The sequence below is a fragment of the Danio aesculapii genome, chromosome 12, assembly GCF_903798145.1.
Source record: "Danio aesculapii chromosome 12, fDanAes4.1, whole genome shotgun sequence".
In the NCBI taxonomy this organism is placed as follows: domain Eukaryota; kingdom Metazoa; phylum Chordata; class Actinopteri; order Cypriniformes; family Danionidae; genus Danio; species Danio aesculapii.
Window position 1 is genome coordinate 32,233,785 of NC_079446.1, and position 26,848 is coordinate 32,260,632.

The 26,848-nt window shown below is 36.3% G+C and overlaps 1 protein-coding gene across 1 annotated transcript in view; it reads left to right on the forward strand.

The window, feature by feature from the left end:
- The first annotated feature begins 849 nt into the window (after positions 1–849).
- thbs2b (thrombospondin 2b) overlaps positions 850–26,848 on the forward strand; it is a 36,475-nt gene continuing 10,476 nt past the window's right edge. The window contains exons 1-14 of the mRNA XM_056469932.1: positions 850–1,181; positions 1,792–1,865; positions 2,741–3,297; positions 3,565–3,649; positions 11,814–12,025; positions 12,414–12,648; positions 13,594–13,764; positions 13,849–14,025; positions 17,017–17,190; positions 17,788–17,915; positions 20,197–20,349; positions 20,471–20,689; positions 25,756–25,863; positions 26,327–26,486. Coding sequence (XP_056325907.1) covers positions 1,796–1,865; positions 2,741–3,297; positions 3,565–3,649; positions 11,814–12,025; positions 12,414–12,648; positions 13,594–13,764; positions 13,849–14,025; positions 17,017–17,190; positions 17,788–17,915; positions 20,197–20,349; positions 20,471–20,689; positions 25,756–25,863; positions 26,327–26,486 — 2,449 coding nt within the window. The 5' untranslated portion in view covers positions 850–1,181; positions 1,792–1,795. The remainder of the gene's footprint in view (positions 1,182–1,791; positions 1,866–2,740; positions 3,298–3,564; positions 3,650–11,813; positions 12,026–12,413; positions 12,649–13,593; positions 13,765–13,848; positions 14,026–17,016; positions 17,191–17,787; positions 17,916–20,196; positions 20,350–20,470; positions 20,690–25,755; positions 25,864–26,326; positions 26,487–26,848) is intronic.

Genomic DNA, 26,848 nt, shown 5'->3' on the forward strand with positions numbered 1-26,848 from the left:
TGTCTATTATGAGGCGCATTTGATATTACATAGGTAATAACATAGTTATTCTGTTTGTCTGTCTGTCTGTCTGTCTGTAATCTATCTATCTGTCTGTCTGTCTGTCCGTCCGTCCGTCCGTCCGTCCGACCGTCCGTCCGTCCGTCTATCTATCCGTCCGTCCGTTTCTCCGTCTATCTATCTATCTATCTATCTATCTATCTATCTATCTATCTATCTATCTATCTATCTATCTATCTATCTATCTATCTATCTATCTATCTATCTTTATTCTGTTTGTCTGTCTGTCTGTCTGTCTGTAATCTATCTATCTGTCTGTCTGTCTGTCTGTCTGTCTGTCCGTCCGTCCGTCCGTCCGTCCGTCCGTCCGTCCATCCATCCATCCATCCATCCGCCCTATCTGTCTATTGGTCTGTCTGTCTGTCTGTCTGTCTGTCTGTCTGTCTGTCTGTCTGTCTGTCTGTCTGTCTGTCTATCTCTAGTAGTTAATATTGGCTTATAGAAATACAGGAGGGAAATAATAATAATAATAATAATAATAATAATAATAATAATGTGATAACACTGCATAGTTAATTTTTTTCTTTTGAAGTATCTGGCACTTTTCCAACAACACTTCTTTTCTATTTCTTTTCAATATAAACTTGACCTCATTCTTAGTCTTCTCACATACCTATCCACATTTAGGTCTTCACCCTCACCCCAACAGCCCGCGGCTGCATTAGCTGATGAAAACTGTCCTGACGTGCTGTCACATCAACAACCCAAACCTCTCCAGTCCAGCGCAACCCGCCTCCAGCCTCGCCAAACCCTCCCATCTGAAACCAAATATGCGCGCCCCTCTTGATAAAATTCAAGAGAGATCAGTTATGAGGAGGGAGCCCGTGAGTCCGGCATCACCTGGATTTATCACGTAGCAGCTTTTGGAACATAAAGACATTGTTCAGTAACACCTCATGATTGACTGCAGTTCCCTGTGAACCGCGTAACCAGCTTCATGCGCGAATTTTTAAACTTCGCGCCTGGAGGACCCGTGGCATCTCCAAGTTTTACGCAATGAATTTCTGATCATTGGCGTGGGTTTACCATTGTGGAACTGACTGAGGAGTAAAGCGTCTTTTTCATCTTGTATATATATATTTATAGTTTTTCTATAATACCGGTGGGCACCTTTGATTCGGGTAAGTGGGATGCTCGTCACTTTTGCTTCTTTATGTAGAGTCAAAACCAATGTGATATTGCGTTCTGACAAATAGGTGTTATATTGTGTTCGAATAGCGTTAGAGTTTTTATTGATCGTTTTCACGACCTCAAAAGTTATATTACATTTTGTTAAGAGTGTGGCAGAGCGTTGACGAGGTAACCATAGCAGCACGTGCCGTGGATAGATTGCTCATTCTTCAGTATAGTACATTTAGCCTACAAACCATTATACTGTAAGTGATTTGCATATCACAAAAGCGTTATTAATATAAGCTGACTGAATCTAGGGTGCCAAAAGACAATTGTGGCTGTAGGATGTGAATGATGGAAGTCCTTAATATGAGAACTTTTCATTTCAATACCTTTACCTAAAACATAATGCGTATGTATTGATTTATAGCCTAACAAAGTCGTTCAGACTTTAAAGCAGAGTTCTCGATGGTGCGTGTTTGGCAATGTGATATATTATTAGTAGTGGTTGGTCTGGGGGTACGAGTAGGCTAATATTAATGTATTTTAATTGTAGGTGTTGAGCCGCCGTGATATATGTATTTTTAACGTCAAACAAACAATATTTGTGATCCACAGAAGAATGATTCTTCGAAGATGTTTCCGATTGTTGGCCCTTTTGCTTCTGTTCACCTTCTGCGTAAAATCTCAAGGTAATACTGTATGTCATTAGAAATATTTATTTGATATCGAAATCCTGTTACAATGTATGATTGTGTTGTATGTTGTATGCTATTTTTTACACCATATTTTACTATAGCAGCCCTATAATCTGGTTTAGACCAAAGTACAGATAGTTGACTAATAAAATATCAACATTAATTTACATTTTTATACAGTGCGTACAAGGAAAAGGGTGTTTTGTGTTCTGTGCACAGCTTTCAGTTCATACAGTGCTCAGCATATATAAGTACACCTCTCACAAATCTATCTTTTAAATTAATATTTTTTTAATAGGAAGCTATACAATATTATATTTGTGCAAATACATTAGATTAGTCAGTACTGAAGCCAAATCTGGAGCTTATCTAACAAAATAACTTACGATAACAGTCCAAAAACTAGAACACCCAAATGTATATGTTATAGAAAAATATTAAATACAAATTTTAAAAGAGGAAAAATCAAGAGAGACAAAAAAATTTTTTTGTAGGTTGCAATTTTTTTGCTATATTTTACTTGAATTTAATTGTATTATCTTTCAATTTCTAAATATGCTTGGTGACTAAAATATTATTTTAATAACTATATCTGTTTAATAAATCTGTTTTGTTTAAATACACCAAAACACATTGCCTATATTCACTGAGAAATGGATAAAAATATTCATTTTCAAAATGGGGTGTACTTAATTATGCCGAGCACTGTATTTAGCATCATTTTTATTAACAAATACATGTACAGTAAATATATTCTATTTAGCTCAGTAAATATAGACTCAGAGTTCATGTCATTTTCATGTACCATAATGTATACCTAGTGTCAATATAATATTTAATTACCCATGTAAATCATGTACTTTTTTTAGATGCACAATTGGAAGATGAGACCATCTTTGACTTATTTGAATCCAGTGGGATCACACGCAAGACCATCGGAGTGAAGCTTTTTAAGGGTCTGGACAGCGATGCTCCAGCATATCGCTTCATCCGGTTTGACCAGCTGCCCTCTGTCAGCTCCACAGCGCTACAACAACTTCTTTTGCAAATACAAAACAATGAAGGCTTCATCCTGACAGCCACTCTGCGTCAGGACCGTACATCTCGTGGCACCATTCTTGCACTGGAAGGCCCCGGAGAGCGCAGGCAGCTTGAGATTGTTTCAGACGGCAGAACCAACACTCTAGATTTGGTGTACTGGTGGGCCGATGGCTCACGCAACGTGATCTCCTTTGAGGAAGTAGACCTCTCGGATTCACAATGGAAGAATATAACACTCTATGTGCATGGGGAGACAGCAACATTGTACATTGGTTGTGGACTCATTGATAGCTTCATTCTTGATGAACCTTTCTATGAGTACCTGAGTGCAACGGGCGCCAGTATGTTCGTGGCCAAAGGGTCCACAAGAGAAAGCCATTTTAGGGTAGGTTTGATGTCGCATTATTCAGAAAAGTTCATGCAGTGGATTTTAAAGTCAAGCTAGAACAGTAACTAATACATTTTTGCTCAATTTTGTCAGCATTAGTTGTTGCAGAGAGTTGTTGCAGAGAGTTGCTGGAAACTGTGTATTAAATTACCACTGATCCTCTAGTGTTCTGTTAATTCAACCCAACTTCCCAGTGCTGGGAGATATATGTGAATGGTTGAAAATTGGCAAGGTTAGCCTAACAGCAGCTGTTGTTTCTTTCAGGGCTTGCTACAGAATGTACGTTTTATCTTTGACACCCAGCTTGAGGACATTCTGGAGAGCAGGGGATGTGATCTTGGAAACCCAGGTAGGAGGAGCTTTTGAGCTTTAACATTCTTTAACACTTTCAGCCAGCCAGCTAAAAAAAAAAAAAAAGATTTGTGGGATTAAGATGGAGTTCCTGTTTAATGGGAACTGCTGTACGAAATGTATAACTCACAGAAAGGGAGGGGTTCCTTCTCAGGTGAAAAAGAAGTGCTCTTGAATATATTACAAATGTACTTGAAATGTAGATAGTATATTTAAAACACGATTAGCACAATAATAACATACTTAAAGTGCATTCTAAATGTATTTGGTTGTATTTTTATGTATGTATTATAAAGTACACTACAAGTACTTATGCTTAAAAAATGCTTAATTGCACTTTTAAAAGAATATGCTATAACTCAAGCATACTATTTATGCATTTAAAACACTAATATTATTCTTTCTTAAAGTATGTTTTCTGTGTACTTTGTTTAAGAACGTTGTGAAACGGTGCCAGTTTGAGTGTGTTTAAAGTATATGCATGTTATTTATAATTGTTTTAGATAGGTACTGTATGTCCAGATCCGATCACATGATCAGAAATTGGGCCTGATCACACGGTTTCAGACTCGATAGAAATTGGACGTTATCTCCCGATCAGGACTAGAACATACAGTTGAAGTCAGAATTATTAGCCTCCCTTAGAATTCTAAATTCTTAGAATTTTTCTTTTTTAAATATTTCCTAAATGATGTTTAACAGAGCAAGGAAATTTTCACAGTATATCTGATAATGTCTTTTTCTTTTGGAGTAAGTCTTATTTGCTTTATTTCAGCTAGAATAAAAGCATTTTTTAATTAAAAAAAAAATATTTTAATGACAAAATTATTAGCCCCTTAAAGCTTTATTTTTTTCGATAGTCTACAAAACAACCACTGTTATACAATAACTTGCCTAATTACCCTATCCTGCCTAGTTAACCTAATTAACCTAGTTAAACCTTTAAATGTTACTTTAAGCTGTATAGAAGAGTCTTGAAAAATATTTAGTAAAATATTATTTTACTGTCATCATGGCAAAGATCAAATAAATCAGTTATTAGAAATGAGTTATTAAAACTATTATGTTTAGAAATGTGCTAAAAAAATCTTCTTACCGTTAAACAGAAATTGGGGATAAAAATAAACAGGGGGGCTAATAATTCTCTGACTTCAACTGTGTATATATATATATATATATATATATATATATATATATATATATATATATATATATATATATATATATATATATATATATATATATATATATATATATTCTACATTACTTTTTTAACAGTGGAGGCACAGAGTTAGATCTCTTTCTTCACTTCACACAGAAACAGCAACACGTGCGGCATGACATCATTTTGTTGCAGAGACACTATTGGTTAAATGCCGGCAAAGTAGAACACAGAAGCAGCTTGAAGTGGCAAGTGCAAGTATGTCTGTGGTCTGAAGGTAGTATAAAGTTGATGACAACATTGTCATAGCAAACTGTGAGATATGTAAACTTGGGATTGCAAGAGGTGGAAAGAAAAAGGCTACGTTTAACACAACAAACCTGATAAGGCACCACAAAAACAAACACCCGACACAATACAGCAAGTACAACCAAATACACAATACAACAATACACGCAACCCAACCAAAGACGAGTCAGCTCACGCAGCAGGAGAGTTTGAAGAGGACAGAAAAAATGACAACACGAAGGCACAGGACCTCACAGCCAAGATAGCACAAATGATCTCAATGAGTGACCTGCTATTCGCCTTTGTAGATAACCCTGGATTTCTTACGCTTATGGAGCACGTAGAACCACAATTAAAAAAAAATAATTATTATAGAAGTATCGGATCGGTTTCGGGATCGGTATCGGTAGATACTTAAGATCAAATGACTCGGACTCGAGGGCAAAAAAACCTGATCGGGACATCCCTGGTTTTAGACATAATGAAACATATTTTAAACACTGCGAATGAGCGTGTGCTTCAGCCTGTATTTCACAATATAGAAATATTTAAAATATGTTTTGCAAAGTATAATAATTCACTCAAACCATGAACATAACCTATTATTCAAAATGAAGATATATTTAAGTATTTCAGATATTTTGTAAAGTATAATAAGTCAAACATACATGTATTATAGAAGTAAAATTCATATGTAAATATATTAAGCTATTGATGTTTAGCAATGAAACTTTAAAATCAATATATTATGAAATTATACATGTGTGTACTTGGAAAAATAGATACTTTTGCACTTCAAGTAGATCAAGTCAGTTTGCCAAAAATACTATACTTATTTATATATTAGTTTATATATTAGGCAATATATCTAACATATTTCAACACTTTATAGTGCATTACAATACAGTCAGTTTGAACAATCCACTTTTAAAACTCACATCAGTTACATAAAACATAGTAATAAGGTCCTCTTTAGTCTTATGTTGCATCTAAATTCCTTTTATGCCAACAAAAATCATTCGAATATTAAAAAAAAAATCATATTTAATGAATATTTATAATATTTCCCACTGTAAGTATTTAAAAATTGTTTTGATTAGAATTATTCATTGCTAAGCACTTTATAGTGACCATTTCATTGGTGATTTTCTCAATTTAGATTTTTTGAACCCTCAGATACCAGATTTTTATAATCTCTGCCAAATATTGACCTATCCTAACTAAGTTTGTAGACGTATTCATCTAAATAAAAAATACACTTATGACTTGGTTTTGTGGTCCAGGGTCACATTTTGTGTGTAGTTCTTTTCTTTAGTGTCAGCTATATGCTGGCAGTAGAAGAGTGGGTTCTTGAACGGCAGGCTTTTGACATCCGTTGCTCAGGGGAAGGATTTTTGCCTCTTGACAGCTTTATATATAAACATGCTTTAAGGAACTTGTGCTTGTGGAGACCTGTGTGCACTCACCCAGACTAGCAGTAACCGACCTGACTAAAGAAGTTATTAGATTAGAGTTATTGCCATAGTGTGCATGTATTACAAGCTTGTTTTTGTCTAAATAGGCCATCCATCAGTCTGACCTGACTTTGTGTATGTGTTGTCAGAGCTCATTTAGTTTAAAGATTAGTATGTTTCTGTAACTAAACACGTATAGCATGGATTTAAATAAATTGACCTTATTATATGCATTGGGGTCATGTGTGTGAAAGGGAAGTTAAAGTTACACGAGTGAAATCACATACAGAAACACACTTTTATCCTCTTGAGGATTAAATTACTTCTAAAGATGTTGAAAAAAGTTCAGCGTACTACATAGTGTGTGGCATGACACAGTTACATAAGCTGCGTCCCAAATGGCACACTATACACTATGCACTTACGCACTATATACTATGTACTTATGCATTTCCACGCTCAACAGCATAGCATATGTATGCAGTGTTTACTAAGCAGATATTCAAACTGTTTCCCTGATTACGTTTGACGGTTGCCAAATTAGTGGAATAAATGACCAAACTACCAAATAATACCTGCCATGACTATAACTATGAGTGGTAAAATCACTGTCATAAGAGAACTTTGCTTTCACAATCCAAAATAAATAAAGTAATCCAACATCAGTGCCTGAAAGCTCCGCTCCTTCTTCTGCGTGAGCAAAGATGTGGCCGTTGAGTGTGTGAAGTGTCCAACAGTCCACACTTTATTTTAACAGTTGAATAAGTGCATCATACGGGTATTTAAAGTGCACTTATTATTTTTTAGAATTTCAGTGTTAATGCACTACTTGCGCTATTTATGCTACAAAATGGCGTATAATAGTGCATAAGTATGTGATTTGGGATGCACCTATAGATACATTCACCAAATAACTCTGTAAACAGTGGGATAATTAACATGTTCAAAAGTTACGTAGCTAACATTGATACTATTTGACCTTTATTATGTGTAAAAATCAAGGGAAAAATTAATGGATGCAATATGTAGAGTTTAGAAACTCTTGTTTTCAGTATTCATGCTAGCAAGATTGAACATGATTTAATATCTCAGTATACTTAGAGATAAACTATTTTTGTTCTTTGATTAGAAACAGAAATATGTGGCAAATTCTGTGACAGAAAGTTAACCAACATCGAGAACTCATCCTTGCTGTGAGAGAGCTGTTTAAATTAATAGAATAATAAGAGCTGTGGAAAAAAAAATCTTTTGAGAAATCAATGGGCTATATGCACACAGACTTTTAATTTTCAGCCAGACAACCCCAGGGCTTCTGGTGAACTTTCCATTACAAAAATGTCTTTCCATTACAAAAATGCCTGATAGATATACGATATGAAGTGGGTGTCAGATCGGACAAAAAGCACTGCATTAAATTCCATATCCCGCCGTCATGTCTTTAAAATATGACAGCTTATTTTAACCCAGTATTTTCAATGGAATTTCTGTGCTAACCTGTTGGCACTGACGGCGCTAGTGGTTACAACAGTCTTTCATCTCGTTTTACGCTTGAACAACTAAATGAATGCTTAAGTCTGTTTAACGGAATGCATTGTAATTACATTACAACATTGATGATGTAAAAACAACCTTGTGACATTGAAAATAGTCACATTAAGTTTATCGTTGACTTTAAAACTCTAGCTGTGCATAGAGCCTATTCTATGATTTTCTGTAGGCTTTTTAAACAGCCAAACAGTTACTTTTGCTTTGCATCCACTTCCTTACAAATACCACTTAAACATAAAAATGATAATTAATAAAGTTAGCAAAGGTTTAAGCGGATTACAAGCTCATAGAGTGCTGTATTTACATAAATCTTGTGACATTAAAGTCAACTTATCTACAGTAAATGCCTCAGCCAAACACACATCTCTTCCACTTGAGCATTTGAATGTGTGGGTAAAAACTAGCCTATAAAGTGCCATCTGCTATTAAAAATTAAACTCAAAATTTATTCAAGAGCGAATGGCAATGCATTTTGAAGATCTTAAAAAAAAAAAAAAAATTCACCACAGCTCAAATAAATATGTTCTGTGCACCTCTCTTTCAATAACAAAATAAAAACACGGGACAATGGTAAGAAAATTGCAGTTAAGAAAGCATTTGATTATCAAAGCTCTGCCGGGGTGAAACCATTTTGAAAACTGTATGTTTTAAATTTGATGTGAACTGACTATATGTAGAAAGTGAAATAGTTTTATGTTAGTTTCTAATAATAGTTAACTGGGGTAACTGAAGCTACTGCTCCACCCAGACATTAAAATTAAACTATATTCTTTCTGAACAACTTAAAAATAACCTCAAAAATGGTGCTTCTAAAGGATTGCTGAGGTAGGTCTGTGTGCCTAGAAATAGTTTGCTTGTGGTTACATGTGTGTTACATCACAGGAGCCTATGAAACGTTTTAATTTGGCTTCCTATTACAATCTTCAAGCGCCTGAGTGTCGTGTATAAAGAGGCTTTATTGCAAACAGGTTTAGTCGTCATGCTGTGAGATACCCAGTGTCTGCATTCTCTGTCTTCATACTTGCCTTAAAGGTGAAGTGTATCATTTTCCCAACACTGAAAGACTTTCTCTAAACCCACTGTGCTAAAACAATTAAAAGGAAGCCATTTCAAGTTGATTTCTCACAAAAGTGTAACTGTTTCTCTGGGGTAGGGCTGAACAGTTTATCATTTAAACATCGATATCGCAATGTGTGCATCTGCAAAAGTGGAAATCATGTTTTTCCAGCCTGATCTCACGAGAAAACTTAAGTATTTTATGTTTGTCAGTTAAGTGGCTAATTCGTACGAATTTGTACAAGTTCAGTCGTACGAAATTGTACGATTTTAAAAAGGAGGTGTGGCACCTAACCCCACCCCTAAACCCAACCGTCATTGGGGGATGAGCAAATTATAATAAATTGTACGAATTAGATCGTACAAATTCATATGAATTAGTCACTAAATCAAAAAGTTATGAGTTGACGGGAGATTGTGTTGGTTTTTCTGCAGGGCTAGGGCTGAACAATTTATTGTTTGAGCATCGATACCGCAATGTGTGCATCTGCAGTAGTCACATTGCAGGATTAAATTATTTATTAAAGATTAAACAATAAAGATTAAAAAAAAAATTTGTTTATGCAATGATGACCATGTTATTTTGTTATTTGACCATTTCAGTTCCCCTGAAATCCCAGAAATCCATCCACTTAGCTTTCCTGAAACTACTTTCTCCAGTTTTAACATACTCACTATTGACATTATATTGAAAATAGTGAATGCAATGAACACAACAACTTGCATTCTCGACCCAATGCCAACATCTGTTGTAAAGGGAAGTCCCTCTTCTACATGTCCACTCATTTTAAACATTGTTAATACCTCCCTTACCACTAGCACTGTCCCAAAAGCCCTCAAGGTTGCAGCTATTACACCATTCACTAAAAAGCCTGGATGTGATAAGTCAGATCTGGCTAATTACAGGCCTCAATCACAAATTTACCCTTTCTTTCTAAGGTCTTGGAGTGGGTTGTTGTGGCGCAACTCCAATAACACTTGTCACCCAACAAGCTATACGAACTTTTCCAGACAGGGTTCAGAAAGGGACACAGCACAGAGACAGCCTTGGTTCGTGTCATGAATGACCTGCTTCTCTCTGCTGACTCTGGAGCATCTACTATCTTGGTCTTACTAGATCTCACTGCAGCTTTTGACACATGCATGTCACTCTATATTGTTAAATAGGCTGGAGAAATGGTTTGGTATCACTGGGACTGTGCATAACAGGTTTAAATCTTATTTTTTGGATCATTTTCGATTAGTGGTCATGGGAAATAATCAATCTGATATCAGACGGGTCTGCCATGGTGTCCCTCAGGGGTAGGACTTAGGTCCCATACTTTTTAGCATTTACATGCTTCCACTGGAGCATATCATCATCAAATATGGACTGGGATATCACTTTTATGCTGATGATACCCAAATTTATATCAGCCCAAAATCCAATCTGTCTGTTATTGCCTCAATCCTCTCAGGGTGTGCAGGAAATTAAAATGTGAATGCACCAAATTTTCTAAAATTGAATTGTTCCAAAACAGAGCTACTCCTTATTGGCACACCAGCAGCCACTCTCAAAGATAGCGAGTTTAAATTGAATTTGGATAATGCTGCCGTCTGTCCATCTACCAAAGCACGTAACCTTGGTGTGATTTTTGATACTCATCTATCACTAGACTCACACATCAAGAGCATTACAAAATCTGCTTTTCATCATCTGAGGAATATTGCAAAAATTAGATCTTACCTCACTAAACCAGATGCTGAAAGACTCATTAATGCATTTGTCACTTCCAGGATTGACTATTGTAATGCACTCTTTGTTGGTTTACCTGCTAAATTAATCAAACGGCTGCAGTATATTCAAAACTCAGCAGCACACACTCCACCACGGCAGCACATTACTGGTGTGCTTTATAGCTTGCATTGGCTCCCAGTTCAGTCCCGTATCATTTTTAAGAGTCTCACACTTGCATATAAAGCTCTACATGGTACAGCTCCTTCCTATATCTGTGACATTGTCTCTCAGTACACACCTTCTCATTCCTTACCGTCTGCTGATACTCTCACCCTTCAACAGCCACCCTGTAGACTAAAATCAATGGGGAAGATATCCTTCTCTGTTGCTGCATCCAGGTTTTGGAATGCTCTCCCTTATTCTGTAAGAAATGCTTCAACATTAGCTAGTTTTAAGAAGATGCTAAAAACTCATCCTTTTAAGACTGCATTTTTAGATTCTTGATTATTCTGTGTTTATATTTTAAAACTTTTTTTTATCTATACTTTTTATATTTTTCTGTTTTTGTAGCGCTTTGGGTCTTAGAAAAATTGTATTATAAATAAAATGTGTTATTATTATTATTATTATTATTATTATTATTATTATTATTATTATTATTATTATTATTATTATTATTATTACTTTATCTTTTACTAAGCTGTAGCAACTGTTAGTAATATATATTTTTATATTGATGGCAGAGGTCAGAGTAGATGTTAATAACATTCATATCCATCATTAACCATATACGGTGTTCCCTGGCCTAGGTCATGTGGCGGGGATTGTGTGTTCTGAAACATGTGTGGGTCTGTAGCTAGATATATCTCACTTATCTTGGTTTATTAATCCAATTTCTACTGTAGGTTTGATTCAAATTTCTGCTGTCTTTCCCCAGTGGAGGCGAATAAAGTCAGTGAGAGCGCAGAGGTTGTGGAGGTTCCTTCTTCAATCGCCACCAATGTAATTGCCCAGAATACAGACGTTCCAGCAACCAGCTCCTCAGAACTTATGTGTGAACGCTCCTGCGAAGAACTGGCCAACCTCTTCCAGGAGCTGAAGGGTCTCAGAGTTGTCGTCAGCAACCTCATAGATGGCCTGCAGAAAGTGGTGAGTCCTCTTGTGTTTTTTTTTGATGCATCCACATATAAATCGTGCAAAATTGACTATGAAAATTTAATATTCACTCATACAGCATATCATATTGTCAATGTTAACCAATTGTGTCAGATGTTTAAAAAACTGAGCTCACTAGTGAGGCCATTTTTGTTTGTGGGCACACGAACAGGATAGTCAGACCATAATTTTGTATCTGCCCACATAACTGTGGCAGGAATGTAAGCTCTGTAAATCACTGTGTCAGACGTTTTCTCTTGGAAAACATCTAATGTTCTCAATGCATGGAGATGTATGGTTATGCTTGAATGTGTGGAAAGCCTGAATGACGCAGCATGAAGATAGACAGCTGTTTAATTCATTTCAACACATATTTTTTTAGACAGAAGAAAACACGGCAATGAAGGAGGCTCTAAACAAGATGCAGAGTCTTTCAGAGCAGAGTATGTGTTGGCAAGATGGCCGTATGTTTGAGGACAAGGAGGACTGGATTGTGGATAGCTGCACTAAATGTACCTGCCAAGAAGGAAAAGTTGTTTGTCGACAGATCACGTGTCCTCCAGTGGCATGTGCCAATCCATCCTTCATTGATGGTGAATGCTGTCCAGTTTGCCTTCGTAAGTGCATGAAAATGCTTTTGTTTTGTTTTTTTTAAACTATGTTTTGGTAACCAAAACTTAAATTATGTATTATTATAAAAACTACAAATATAATTGATAATGATAATGGTATATTTTTTAAAAAAGTTATTAAATTATCTAAGTTTCCCAGTACCGGGTTGCAGCTGGAAGGGCATCCGCTGTGTAAAACATATGCTGGATAATTGGCGGTTCATTCTGCTGGGGTGACCCCTGATGAATAAAGGAACTAAGCCAAAGCAAAATTAATGAATGAACGAATCAATAAAATACCAATGTTTTCACTTTTCAAAGTTAAGGAAGCAGAATTTTTGGGAAAAACGTAGATTTTTAATGACAACAAATGGAGAGATTTGTTATTCTCTGACATATTTTCATTAAAAAAATGACAATATTTTTTTAATTTGGAGTAACTCTTATCAGACCTTTTATAGAATAAACAACTATTAATATTTTACACAAACACATACCTAATTAATGTTGTAAATCCAGAGTAATTAAACTTTCTATTTATCAAGGAATCATTAAATGTTGTATCATGGTTTCCCCAAAAGGGGGTTTCTTTTGCATATGAATGACTTTGAAATCTTAAGCTTTTGAGATATTCTGCATTTCAAATACCAAAAAAATAAATAAATAAAAAAATTAGAAAAGTATTCTAAATAAAAAAGTCATGCCATAAGATTATGAATAACTCAGTTTTGAACAATTTCAGAAAGAACCCCATAATTCCAAGGTGACAAAAAGTTTATTTAGCAAATTAGTGTATAACAATGATCATCTGATGCTGAAAACTGTATTAATAATTCATCTTTGATCACAAGAATAGATGTATAAAATGGTGTTTAATGTTTTTATAGTCCCAAAACCAGGCAACAAGTCATTTGTACATTTCCTAATGATGTATTATAAATCTTCATGTAGCAATGGACAGTGAGGATGGCTGGTCTCCGTGGTCAGAATGGACTCAATGCACAGTCACATGTGGGAGTGGGACTCAACAGAGGGGGCGCTCTTGTGACGACACAAGCAACACATGTTCTGGACCATCGATTCAGACACGCAAGTGCAGTTTGGGAAAGTGTGACCGCAGAGGTACAAACACTTTTTTTTATGTGTGAAGGCTGGCTGTCAGTTATTGTAGCACTCTTACAGTAACTTTGTGTTTTACATTTGCAGTTCGTCAGGACGGTGGCTGGAGCTTATGGTCTCCCTGGTCATCCTGCTCAGTAACATGTGGGGAAGGACTGATCACACGTATCCGTCACTGCAATGCTCCTGTTCCACAAAGAGGTGGCAAAGACTGTGAAGGTGAAGGACGAGAGACACAGAGCTGCCACACAGAACCCTGTCCCAGTGAGTATTACTAGCCAGTGAAGAAACAGTTATCGTTGTCGAATGTTGTTGATTTAACACAGAATTCTGAAAAACCTTATTTTCAGTTTGGGTTTGGACTTTTTGGGAAACTGGTATCATATCGGTGTCAAACAGTAAGGGTCACAAAACAATGTAAGTTGATAATACAGACTGTGTTTTTATAGAGAACAAAATCTGTAAATTGAACAATGTGACAAATTACACCTAATATAAAAACATAAGTAATTAAAGAGACACAGCAAATTCACAATAATACCTAAGCCACCTAATACAATTACAATAATTTATTACTAAATAACTAATAATAATAACTAATAATTATAGTAATAAGAACGGCAAAGTATTCTTGGTATGCCTGAAACCAGATTCAAATTCAAAAAGAAATATTACCTTATTTTTCTGGCAAAATATGACACCTCGTTTGATTTATGGCATGACTTGCACAATCATAAGATTGAGCTATAAATATTACATTTTGACAGAATAGTTATAAGCATAACATCTTACCTCCTATAAGATTTTTAACATTTTAACATGTCCTAACTTGCCGTGTCTGTGCTTTTTCCCAAAAGTTGCAATTGATAAAAATGTTTTTGTACTTGTTTAAAGTATATCCATTAGTATATTCATTATTCCCACACATGCACTTGTTAGCTCATTGCATTTATGGTTATTGGTGTCTTCAGTGTTGTTGCCTGGATTAACACAGGCATCTTTGGCACAAAAACAGTAGTACATAAAAGATTCAAAACACATGTGCAAGCAGCTCTTACATTGTATGTAACAGTTAGGAAAATCAGGCTGCAAACAGTATGCAGATTTAACAATAATTGCAAATTACAGTTGTACTACTACTGGCTGCACGGTGGCGCAGTGGGTAGCATGATCGCCTCACAGCAAAAAGGTCGCTGGTTCGAGCCTCAGCTGGGTCAGTTGCCATTTCTGTGAGGAGTTTGCATGTTCTCCCCGTATTCGCGTGGGTTTCCTCCGGGTGCTTCGTTTTTCCCCCACAAGTCCAAAGACATTGGTGAATTGGTCCGTAGTGTATGTGTGTGAATAAGTGTGTATGGATGTTTCCTAGTGATGGGTTGCAGCGGGAAGGGCATCCGCTGCGTAAAACATATGCTGGTTAAGTTGGTGGTTCATTCCGCTGATTCCCAGATTAATAAAGGGACTAAGCTGAAATGAAAATGAATAAATGAATGAGTTGTACTATTTATGGATTATTAGGGCTGGGCAATAAACCTTTAGCACATGCTTTTAGATGGAACAGAATTTACTACACAGTTCAGAAAATCAGAATAATAATCAGACAATAATTACATCAAGATTATCATTCTGGGATAATGACAGCTGTTTTCATAGCTTCTCAGTGAACTACGACTCTCTGTGTAGTAATGGCTGTACATGAAAATACCATACAGTTGAAGTCCGAATTATTAGCCCCCCTTTGAATTTTTTCAAAACCAGTCTGTTGACTGGCGACAATAAATGGGTTGCTCTCACAAATGTGCATCTTCGCTTCATCTCTAATCGGATAGTCTTTGGTCGGTCAGCACTTAGATTAAAATTCTATGGTGAAGAGCTACTAAAAGCCACCCATTATTTCAGTTATTTCTTTACAGTTCTTTTACAGTTGAAGTCAGAATTATTAGCCACCCTGAATTATTAGCCCCCTGTTTATTTTTTCCCCCAATTTCTGTTTAACGGAGAGATTTTTTCAACACATTTCTAGACATAATAGTTTTAATAACTCATTTCTAATAACTGATTTATTTTATTTTGCCATGATGACAGTACAAAATATTTGACTACATATTTTTCAAGGCACTTCTCTACAGCTTAAAGTGACATTTAAAGGCTTAACTAGGTTTATTAGGTTAACTAGGCAGGTTAGGGTAATTAGGCAAGTTATTGTATAACGATGGTTTAGACTATTGAAAAAAAATTAGCTTAAAGGGACTAATAATTTTCTAGCTGAAATAAAACAAATAAGACTTTCTCCAGAAGAAAAAACATTATCAGACATACTGTGAAAATTTCCTTGCTTTGTTAAACATCATTTGGGAAATATTTAAAAAAAGAAAAAAAATTCAAAGGGGGCTAATAATTCTGACTTCAACTGTATATGAAATGTCTTACATGTTCATCAAATTCACTGAATTTAGCATCGCACTGCAAAAAACTGTGTTAATGGCATTTCAAAAAATGTAACTCTGTTTTACATTAACTTGACAGCCCTTCAAAATTTAATGCTCAACCTCAAATTGAGCCCAACCACAAACATGCTCATATAGAAACCATCTCGTCCACCCGTCTGGGAAGATGATTGGGGAAGTCCTTTCCAGGACTTATATTTTCATCAGCAATTTTACACATATTTGGTCAAGTTCTTCGTCTCAGGATTTTGCTGAATATGCTTATGACATACTCAAGGAATGCTTGGCCATTTCTGGTTTTTGAATGTTCAGGAATGTGCAGTTTCATTGAACAGCAATGCCAGAAATGGGAGAGCTACGTGCTCATTGCCTTCTTATTCCAGGCGTTTATGTGTTATTTCCACATTAGCAGAGAATGTGCTAGCACACAGATTGCGATATTGGATTGCATAACATAACATGTGGTACAAAATGAAATGCATGCTAATGCCTACCTAAAAATGGAATGTAGCTAGTCTAATTAGTTATTTTCATTACTTCACTATTAGTTCTTTGAAGTCAGCTCTACAAAATCACTGCTTTGTTTTCTCTTAAAATTGCGTAAGTCGAACAACGGCGAATATAAAAGTAAATAACAACCGGTATAATGCAAAACAAAACTAAATAACAAGCAGATGGATTTTGTCACATTAAAAACACAGACAAGTATATTTTGAAAAGTCATTTTTGAAAAGTTGTTTTGAAAAGATTTATTAACTAAAAAGTTGGGCTGGGGTATCTAACTCTATTTTGTGCCTGTTTGTCCATTTAGTTGATGGTGGCTGGGGCCCATGGTCTCCCTGGGCAGCGTGTTCAGCTACATGTGGAGGCGGCCTGAAGAGTCGTGTCAGAGAGTGCAACAGCCCTGAACCACAGCATGGAGGAAGGAAGTGTCTTGGAGACTCCATTGAAAATGAAGTATGCAACCGACTGGAGTGTCCTATTGGTAAGAAAAACATTTCCCATTAAATTTTTAGAAATGTTCTATTGTTCCTTAGTGTTAGAGATTAGATTTAAATAAGACAGAATGTTTTATTTAAAAATGAGTGCTCTTTTGGCAACACAGTGGCTAGCACTGTCGCCTCACAGCAAGAAGTTTGCTGGTTCGAGTCCCAGCTGGATCAGTTGGTATTTCTGTGTGGAGTTTGCATGTTCTCCCCGTGTTGGCGTGGGTTTCCTCCAGGTGCTCCAGTTTCCCCCACAGTACAAAGACATGTAGTAGAGGTGAATTTAATAAACTAAATTGGCTGCGGCAGGTTATTCCACTGTGGCGACCCTAGCTTATTAAAGGGACTAAGCCTAAAAGAAAATAAATGAATGAAATTGGCTATAGTGTATGTTTGTGAATGAGTATGTATGGATGTTTCCCAGTACTGGGTTGCAGCTGGAAGGGCATCCGCTGTGTAAAACATATGTTGGATAAGTTGGCGGTTCATTCCACTGTGGCGACCCCTGATGAATAAAGGAACTAAGTCGAAGGAAAATGAATGAATGAATGAATGAATGAATGAATGAATGAATGAGTGCTCTGTTGATTTTACAGATGGCTGCCTCTCCAACCCATGCTTCTCTGGAGTCGAGTGTAACACAGCTTCTGATGGATCCTGGGAATGTGGACCCTGCCCGAATGGTTATCGGGGCAATGGAACTTCCTGTGAAGATGTCAACGAGGTAACCAATCAGACTAACTAGAACGAAATATACTTTTAAACAAAGCTGTAACCCTTAAGGTTGTTTCAGACAGCAGTTCAAAACACTTAAAGGGATAGTTCACTTAAAATTTTTAAATCTTGTCATCATTTACTCACCCTCTACTTGTTGCAAACCTGTTTGTGTTTCTGGTAACAGTTTATTTTGAGGGTCCAGTATTAGTAGACTGTCTGCTTAATATCTTTTGATACTGCTGCTAAACAGACATTCAACTGGCTATAAGAAACTTTGCAAGTACATGTCAATTAACACTACCCTTAACCCTAACCTAACAGTCTACTTATAATCTAATGAGAATTAGTTGGCATGTAGATGCAATGTAACTTAAATTTAACAAACGCACTAACAAAATAAAGTGTGACCATGTTTCTTTCTTATGTTGAGCACACAAGAAGATATTTTGAAGAATGTTGGAAACCAGTAACCATTTTAATAATGTTTTTTTTTTTGGTCTGGCTACCAGTTTCCAACATTATTTTGAATATTCTCTTTTGTATTTAACACAAAAATAAACTCAATATGAGGCAAATTGACTTCATTTAAGCCACAAAAATATATGTAAGTACGCAGTGATTTTGAACAAATATAATGTAATTTAATGAAAAATGTGTGTGCTGTGGCAGGACTTTTAGATGCTGGGTGGTACACACTCATAAAAAAACCCTAAGTATTACAATTGGCATGCTAAAGTGCAGTAACATCTGAAGATAAAATAAGAACTTTTAATTATAGCCAGTAGTGTAATGATGCATGAAACAGCTCACACAAGACTCATTTAGCCACATTTTAATACCTCCTGCTTACTTATGCAGCAGACTTTATGCCATGATTAATGATGTCCCACATAGCAAAATATCTCTGGCCCAGCTCTGGCTCACACAATCAGCTTTTGCTTGGCCCACGTCGCAATGAATTACGGTACATGACTGGACCAAGTCTGGCTTCCAGACCAGGGCCAAACACCCACCATATCTGGGCCAGGTGTCAGCCAAGTTAATAAATCATAACTGGGCCAGATATGTTGATGTGTCACATCTGCAATGAAATTGATAAACCCATGAATCATTGCGCTTTAGGCATGCTATTGGCGTGCTTTTTCTCAAAGCAACCTGATTGGTAGAATTCTTTTTTTTTATTTCAAAATAATATTTAAATGTCAAGATTGGCCAAAATGACATGGCCCACATACCAAATTATTAACATCTGGGCCAAACACTACATTTTACACCTTGCCCAAGTATTGTGTGCCACCTAATAGACAGTGCCACCTCTTCCAAACCAGGGCCATATTTTGCCCACATGCTGTATGCCAGTGCCGGATGAATGCCTGCTGTGCCAGATTTATGCCAAATCTGGGCCAACATTCTTTGCTATCTGGGGTGAATCATTGTAAAAATAAATGATTTGTTCAGAAATAATTAAACAGGACACATACTAATGTACTGTATGAAACACATGTATTGTTTTTATGCCTGAAAACCTCTTATCAGGGTCTCTTAGTGCTTTATATGTTTTAATAAGTACAGGTCAGAATAAGTATCCTGTTTCATTTCACATAAACATATCTGTAAGACTGAATGACTGGATGATGAAACACTATTCATTCATTCATTTTCTATTCGGATTAGTCCCTTTATTAATCTGGGGTCGCCACAGCGGAATGAACCGCCAACTTAACCAGCATATGTTTTTGCCCAGCGGATGCCCTTCCAGCTGCAACCCATCACTAGGAAACACCCAAACACTTCATTCACACACATACACTACAGACAATTTAGCTTGCCCAATTCAACTATAGCACACCTATAACCGGAGGAAAACCCACGTGAACATGGGGAGAACATGCAAACTCCACACAGAAATGCCAACTGACCCAGCCGAGGCTCGAACCAGCGACCTTCTTGGTGTGAAGCGAGAGTGCTACCCACTGCGCCACTGTGCTGCCCAATGAAACACTACTTCACCCATATTTTGACATTTTGCTTTACACAGACACACTAAATTACACACTTCAACTGCATTTAATCAGCCTTCTATGCATAGCAAATCACTTTCCCAAATAAATCTGTTACGGACACTTAAATATTTTTGACCCGTCTGCATAGCAATGCTTGGTACCTCGGCAATGAGCTCAGCAGGAGCAAGAATGCATCAGTATGTATATTCAATCTGACAACCCTGATCTTTATACCCCTTTTCTTTTTCCCTTGTTATATTTTCGTTTGCGGTGTGCACTGTGCAGTGTAATATGGTGTCAGATCTATGTCATAAAGTGGGTGGCCTACAGCAGTGTGTGAACACAGACCCCGGATTCCACTGTCTCCCCTGCCCCCCTCTCTACAAAGGGACTCAGCCCTACGGCATGGGAGTGGAGTCAGCTAAAACCAACAAACAGGTCAGTCACACACACATCACCTCACATACCGAATAATTTACGTCTAGGTCTCCTGGTTCTGGTTCACATATATTTAAATAGACAAAGCTTCAGTATCTGTTTTTTTTTTACTCATGAATAGGTTTGTGAACCCTACAACCCCTGCAAAGACAACAGCCACAGCTGTCACAAGTTTGCCGAATGCATCTTCCTCAGTCACTTCACTGACCCGATGTACAAGTGTGAGTGCCGGATTGGTTATGCTGGAGACGGCATCATCTGTGGAGAGGATTTTGATCTGGATGGGTGGCCCAACCAGGATCTTGTGTGTGGAGCAAATGCCACCTATCACTGCAAAAAGGTACTACATTACTTTTTGGCCTAGTTTCCACATTATATTAAAATGTTTTTAGTGATCAGATCACAATCAGTCAGATGAGATGCATTTACAATTCCACCAGATATTAAAGCATTAGTTCAACCCAAAATTAAAATTCTGTTATTAATTACACCATGTCTAAAAATGTTAATCATCTGGACACAAATGAAGATATTACAGATTAAATTCAGAGATGCCAAAAGTACACACATACAGTTGAAGTCAGAATTATTAGGCCCCCTGAATTATTAGGCCCCGTTTAATTTTTTCCTCAATTTCTGTTTAAGGTAGAACACATTTCTAAACATAATAGTTTAAATAACTCATTTCTAATAAGGAAAAAAAATTCCTTGCTTTGTGAAACATTATTTGGGACATATTTGAAAAAATAAAAAAAAATAAATCAAAGAGGTGCTAATAATTCTGACTTCAACTGTACTTTACCCAAGTAGAAGTACAGAAACTCAAATTTAAAACAACTCTGGTAAAAGTTAAAGTACTGACTACGCTTTTGTACTCAAGAAAATGTAAAGAACGGCCTGAAATATGTACTTAAGTAAAAAGTATCCATTACTACTTACCGTTTTAGTTTCACACCGCCAACTAGACCTCACATCATATCGATAGATTTATACAAAATAACTTAAATTTCTGATTTTGATGTAAAAATTGTTGCTAATTTTCAACAGGAAAGTAGCCAAGCAACATCACACTCTGCAATATTGCAAAGCAACACTGCTTAAAAATCTGTGTATCATCATCCTGACACAAACTCACAGCATTTAGCATGTAGTTTTGCTGCTTTTAAATCAAGAACAACAGCCGCCATTAATGTCTATTCATATACTAAAAAATAAATTGAGGCCTATACCTTTACAAATTATAAACATCTTCAATACACACTTAATTTTGTTGACTATAATAAATACTTTATTTGACTATTTTGGGCATTTGGCTAAAGCTGCTTCTGTATCTTCAAAACTAAAATCAAAATATCCTGTGTTTTCAGTGTTTCAGTGTCTTTGTTTGTCTGAAATTTTTTTTCATGGATGTAGTCATTAATCCTGTTAATACATTTACCCAGGCGCAATTACAGCCTCCAAAACTTTTTGCATGAACTTTTATTTTCACGTGATAAATTCCTGATTTTCATAAATCACCCAGTGTGAATAATTTGATGTTAAAATATTTGTTAAACTAATTTAAATGAAGACTGAAAAGGGTTGAATAGGCACGCAGACATGCAATGAAAAAAAATAGATTTACTAAATCAAAAAGTAGTTTAATTTGCGCAATGACAAAAAAATGATATAGATCATGACACTAAACACATGAAAACTAAAGTAACGAGCGTGGGTTAAAAATTTAGAAAGTACAGATATTTGTGTAAAAATGTAAGGAGTAAAAGTAAAAAGTTGTCGTATTTGTACTTCGTTACTGTCATGATTACCAGCGATCTAACCACCAGAGATCGCTGGAAAACATTCACCCTCACATGAACTACAAATCCGCCATGTTATGGACTCCAACACCCAGTCATGCCACACACACACACACACAACCGGTTCCATATCCAGACTGATTACACTCTCAGAGCTGAAGCTGCTCACACACTTATTATTTGGACCATTTAAACCCCTCTGTTCCACACACATGTTGCTGAGTATTGTGAAGCTGTTGCTGTCCGTACGTAAGCGGTTCTCTTTGTTTCCTGTGTTTTTGATCTTGGACTGTTTATTGCGTTTTGACCCTTTGCTGCCTGCCCTGAACCTATCACCTGTTTTTGGATTTTGCTTTTAGATTTTCAACTACACTGTTTATGCTGGTATTTGACCCCTGCCTGATTGACCATTCTCATAATAAAGCTGCATTTGGAACTACCCCGGTTTGCATGGCATCCATACACAACAGTTACTTTCCATCTCAGATTAAATCTGAGAGCTCCCTCATCCTCCATAGACACCAGCAAATCCAAGACATTCAAAGTTCAGAATTTTCATAACAATAGCTCCTTTCACACAGTGATGCTGGTAAATATACAGAAAATTTCCAGAACAACTTTACTGGTAAATTTAAAAAAGCACTGTTCACACAGGCAAGGATATTCACACATCCATTCCAAAAAACAGGTAAATTCTGACATCGTTAACCAAAAAGGACCTCTAAACGGCCGCGCTTGTATTAAACATGAGGGAGGGTCAGTATTTTTGTTAATGGTTTCACTTTTATTTAAAACTTTAGCATTCATGTAGCTGCTTTGGTCCCTGAGATGGACCAAATAACCAGGGAAAAAATCTGCTAATGTTGTCAACTAAAGGCAGAAGTGCTAAAATAGCTTTGTTTACACATTTGACAACATAACTGATGGATATTGTGAACAACTTTAGTGAACATATATCGAGGAACTGACCCGGGAGAGAATACAAATTAAAATAGTTTTTTAGTGCACCAAAGCGTTTTACAGTTTAACCACTGAAGTCACATGGAATGCTTTAACCATATTTTGGTTCCTTTTTTGGACGTCTGCTGTCTGTAGAGGATGAGAGAGCTCTTGGATATCATCTACGATATCTTAATTTGGGTTCCAAAGATAGACAATGGTCTCGAGGAGTTGAAACAACATTAGTTTGAGTAATTGATAATAGAATATACGTTTTGGATGAACTAATCTTTTAACATGCAGGACGGTAACCAGAGATGTAACGTATAGTAACGAAGTAGAACTACTTCTTACTTAAGTACTAAAAGGCTGTATCTGTACTTTACTGGAGTATTGTTTTTTCTCCTACTTCTACTTTTATTTCAGTACATATTTTTGATGAGTTTATTACTTTTACTCGGTGAACAGCACTTTCATTTCTAAAGCCGATCGCAGCCCTTTCTGTTGAGCAGGTGAAGACAATAAACAATCATAGGGGTGAAAGACCTTTGTCAGTGCTCAAAAAGCAAGCGGGATAATTTTTACATTAGTTTATTTGCTATAAATGCTCATGCTGTCTTCTGTGCATGTATTGGAATTTTGTTTGATACATTCAGAAAGAGTGTTTTCTCTGAGCAGGTCAAATTATGGGTACAGTTCATAAATCTTACTGCTTAATACAACAGTAAGATTTAAGAACAAAATTGTATTACAAATAATAAATAAATATATTTAGATTTTAATAAAAAAAAATTCTTGTGCTGTGAAGAAAAAATCTAATTATGTATGGAAAGCATCGTCAGTGCACCGAGATATCAAATTGTGCCGAATTGATGGCGTGATAATTGTAAATGAACCAAACTGTGAGACCAGTGTAAAATCACACCCCTACTCGTTACATTTATAGACCTTTTTCTTGGCTACTGCATGGAGGGCACTTTGAAAGGTGTGTGTTAAAGCTGTTATAATCTGTCAGATCCGTGATTCAAGCGCGAGAGAAAAACAGTATGGTAAGCCATGTTTCTTTTTGTTCTGCTTAATCACGTGCCTCAAAAAGATATTTAAAATAAACAAAACAATATGATGTCTTTTGACTGCTTTCTTTAATAACTACATTACACAATACTTGAGTAGCAAATTTTGAAATAAACCACTTGCAATACTTAAGTACAAAAAATGTTGAATACTTTAGTACTTCCACTTAAGTATGGTGCTTAAAGAGCACTTCAACTTCTACTCAAGTCACTTTTTGATAGAGCACTTGTAATTTTACTTAAGTCTGGGTCTCTAGTACTTTATACATCTCTGACGGTAACAGGAGTGATGGTTGTGCGGTCAAGTGTTTAAGATGTATATCTCCCAATCTTGCTTCAAAACCATGGTGAAGTTACTAGTACTCATAATAAATCCATGTAAATCCAGCCTTCTCTGACTCTAACAGTGTTTCACTAAATTCAAGCCCTTTTCAATATGAAACCTATCCATATTGAAATAAATCAGCACCATTAAATTCCACTTTCTAACATGTATTGAACACATTATTGTTTTATCAAGAGACAATTACATAGTGATGATTATCGTATTCCTCACCCATTCCTAAGCAGCATCTTGCCCTCCACTTAGGACCAGATGTCAGTTTAATAGGAAAAATGTAGATAATATTCAAGTATATTGAAGTCATTATAAAATGATATATTGAAGCCTTTCTAAAGCAGTGTTCTCTGCATTGGTTTATTGATTTTTGTTTTAATTTAATGCAAGACAGACCTAAAGGTTTAGCCATTGACTGCTATGAGAAAGTTTCTAGGGCATATAAAATGGAAAGAAATATTGTTTCACCTTAATAAACCCCAAAGGACAATGGCATCAAGTCAGGCAGGGGGCCCAATGGCCGTGAACTAGAGGAATGTTTTGATTTGGCCCAGTGTTTACTGTCTATTGTGCCGTTTGGAATCGTATATTTTATATCCTTTAAATGTCTTTGTGCTGAAGTGTTTTGCCAAAGGGAGAGAGAGCAGAAGTAATAATTACATCATTCTTCTCCTGTGATGGATAATTGCTTGATTATGTCATGATACACCGTGGAGAAAAACCAGGACCAGAATCTGCAAGACATCATAGATCTGAAGCCTGAGAAGCAGAGAGAGCCATGCGAGAAGGCAATAAAGGATCAAATATGTGCGTGTAACAAATAAAGGAAAATGTCGGTAATGCACAGAATGAAGAATTGAGAACTGGAGAATTTTGGAATTTCTAAGTGCTGTATGTGGGTGATTTGATGTGGTTCATTTGATATGAATAACTATTAGTGTCAGATGGTTTCTGGAGAAAGGTCTGATTCACACTGCACACATAATGCGAAGCAGTACTGGCCCTAAAAATGATGACTTATTTCATGATATTTAATTAAGTATCTTATATAAAATCACAACAAAACGATATGTATGTATATGCTGCTGTTTAAAAGTTTAAACTGCAAGACTCCATTTAGTTTAGTTTGTTAAACCATATTACAAAATATTATCATCACAAACCGTTGACAAAAATATTAATAATATTACAAAAATATCAGTACAATTTAAACATTTGAAACAATCACAAGAATAACACAATTGATTTTGTTTTGCAGGACAACTGCCCGACTCTACCCAACTCTGGCCAGGAGGACTTTGACAACGATGGACAAGGAGATGCTTGTGATAAAGATGATGATAACGATGAAATTGTGGATGAAAGGGTGAGGCAGATTTCTGACATTTATTCTTTCATTCATTCATTTTCTTTTCGGCCTTAGTCCCTTTATTAATCTGGGGTCACCACAGCGGAGTGAACCGCCAACTTATCCAGCACATGTTTTACGCAGAGGATGCCCTTCCAGCTGCAACCCATCACTGGGAAACATCCACACACACTCATTCACACTCGTACACTACGGACAACTTAGCCAACCCAATTCACCTGCATCAAATGTCTTTGGACTGTGGGAGCACCCGGAGGAAACCCACGCGAATGCAGGGAGAACATGCAAACTCCACACAGAAATGCCAACTGACCCATCAGAGGCTCAAACCAGCGACCTTCTGCGCCACTGCATCGACTTTCTGACATTTATAGAATGTTTAAAGCTATAGATAGAAATACTGAGTGTGTGCTGTATATACTGTATAGAGCCTGAAATATGATTGATCAATTTCTTCCAGGACAACTGTCCCTTGATGTACAACCCCAGACAATATGACTATGATAAGGATGATGTTGGAGACCGCTGTGATAACTGCCCGTATGAACACAACCCCGCTCAGACAGACACCGACAACAATGGAGAAGGAGATGCCTGCTCTGTTGATATGGATGGAGATGGTACTAAGAATATTTTTATTGTCTTTATAAATCCTTTTGAGCAGGGTTTAAGATCAATGATGACTTTTAGCAAATATGGCAATAAAATGAAGAAAAGGTTAAGTTCAGTTTTTATATGTGTAATTTATATTTAATCATAAACAATTTATTGCAATTGTATTTATTAATTGTTTGTTTGTTAGCAATTAAAATTTTTCATTTATTAACCTTCATTATCATTAACGTTCAGGACTCTATTTTAATGATCTAGGCGCAAAGTCTACAGCGCATGGCGCAAAAGCATTAAGGACATGTCCGAATCCACTTTTGCTATTTTAAGGATGAAAAATTCGCTCTGCGCCCCAGCGCAAGTTCCAACAGGG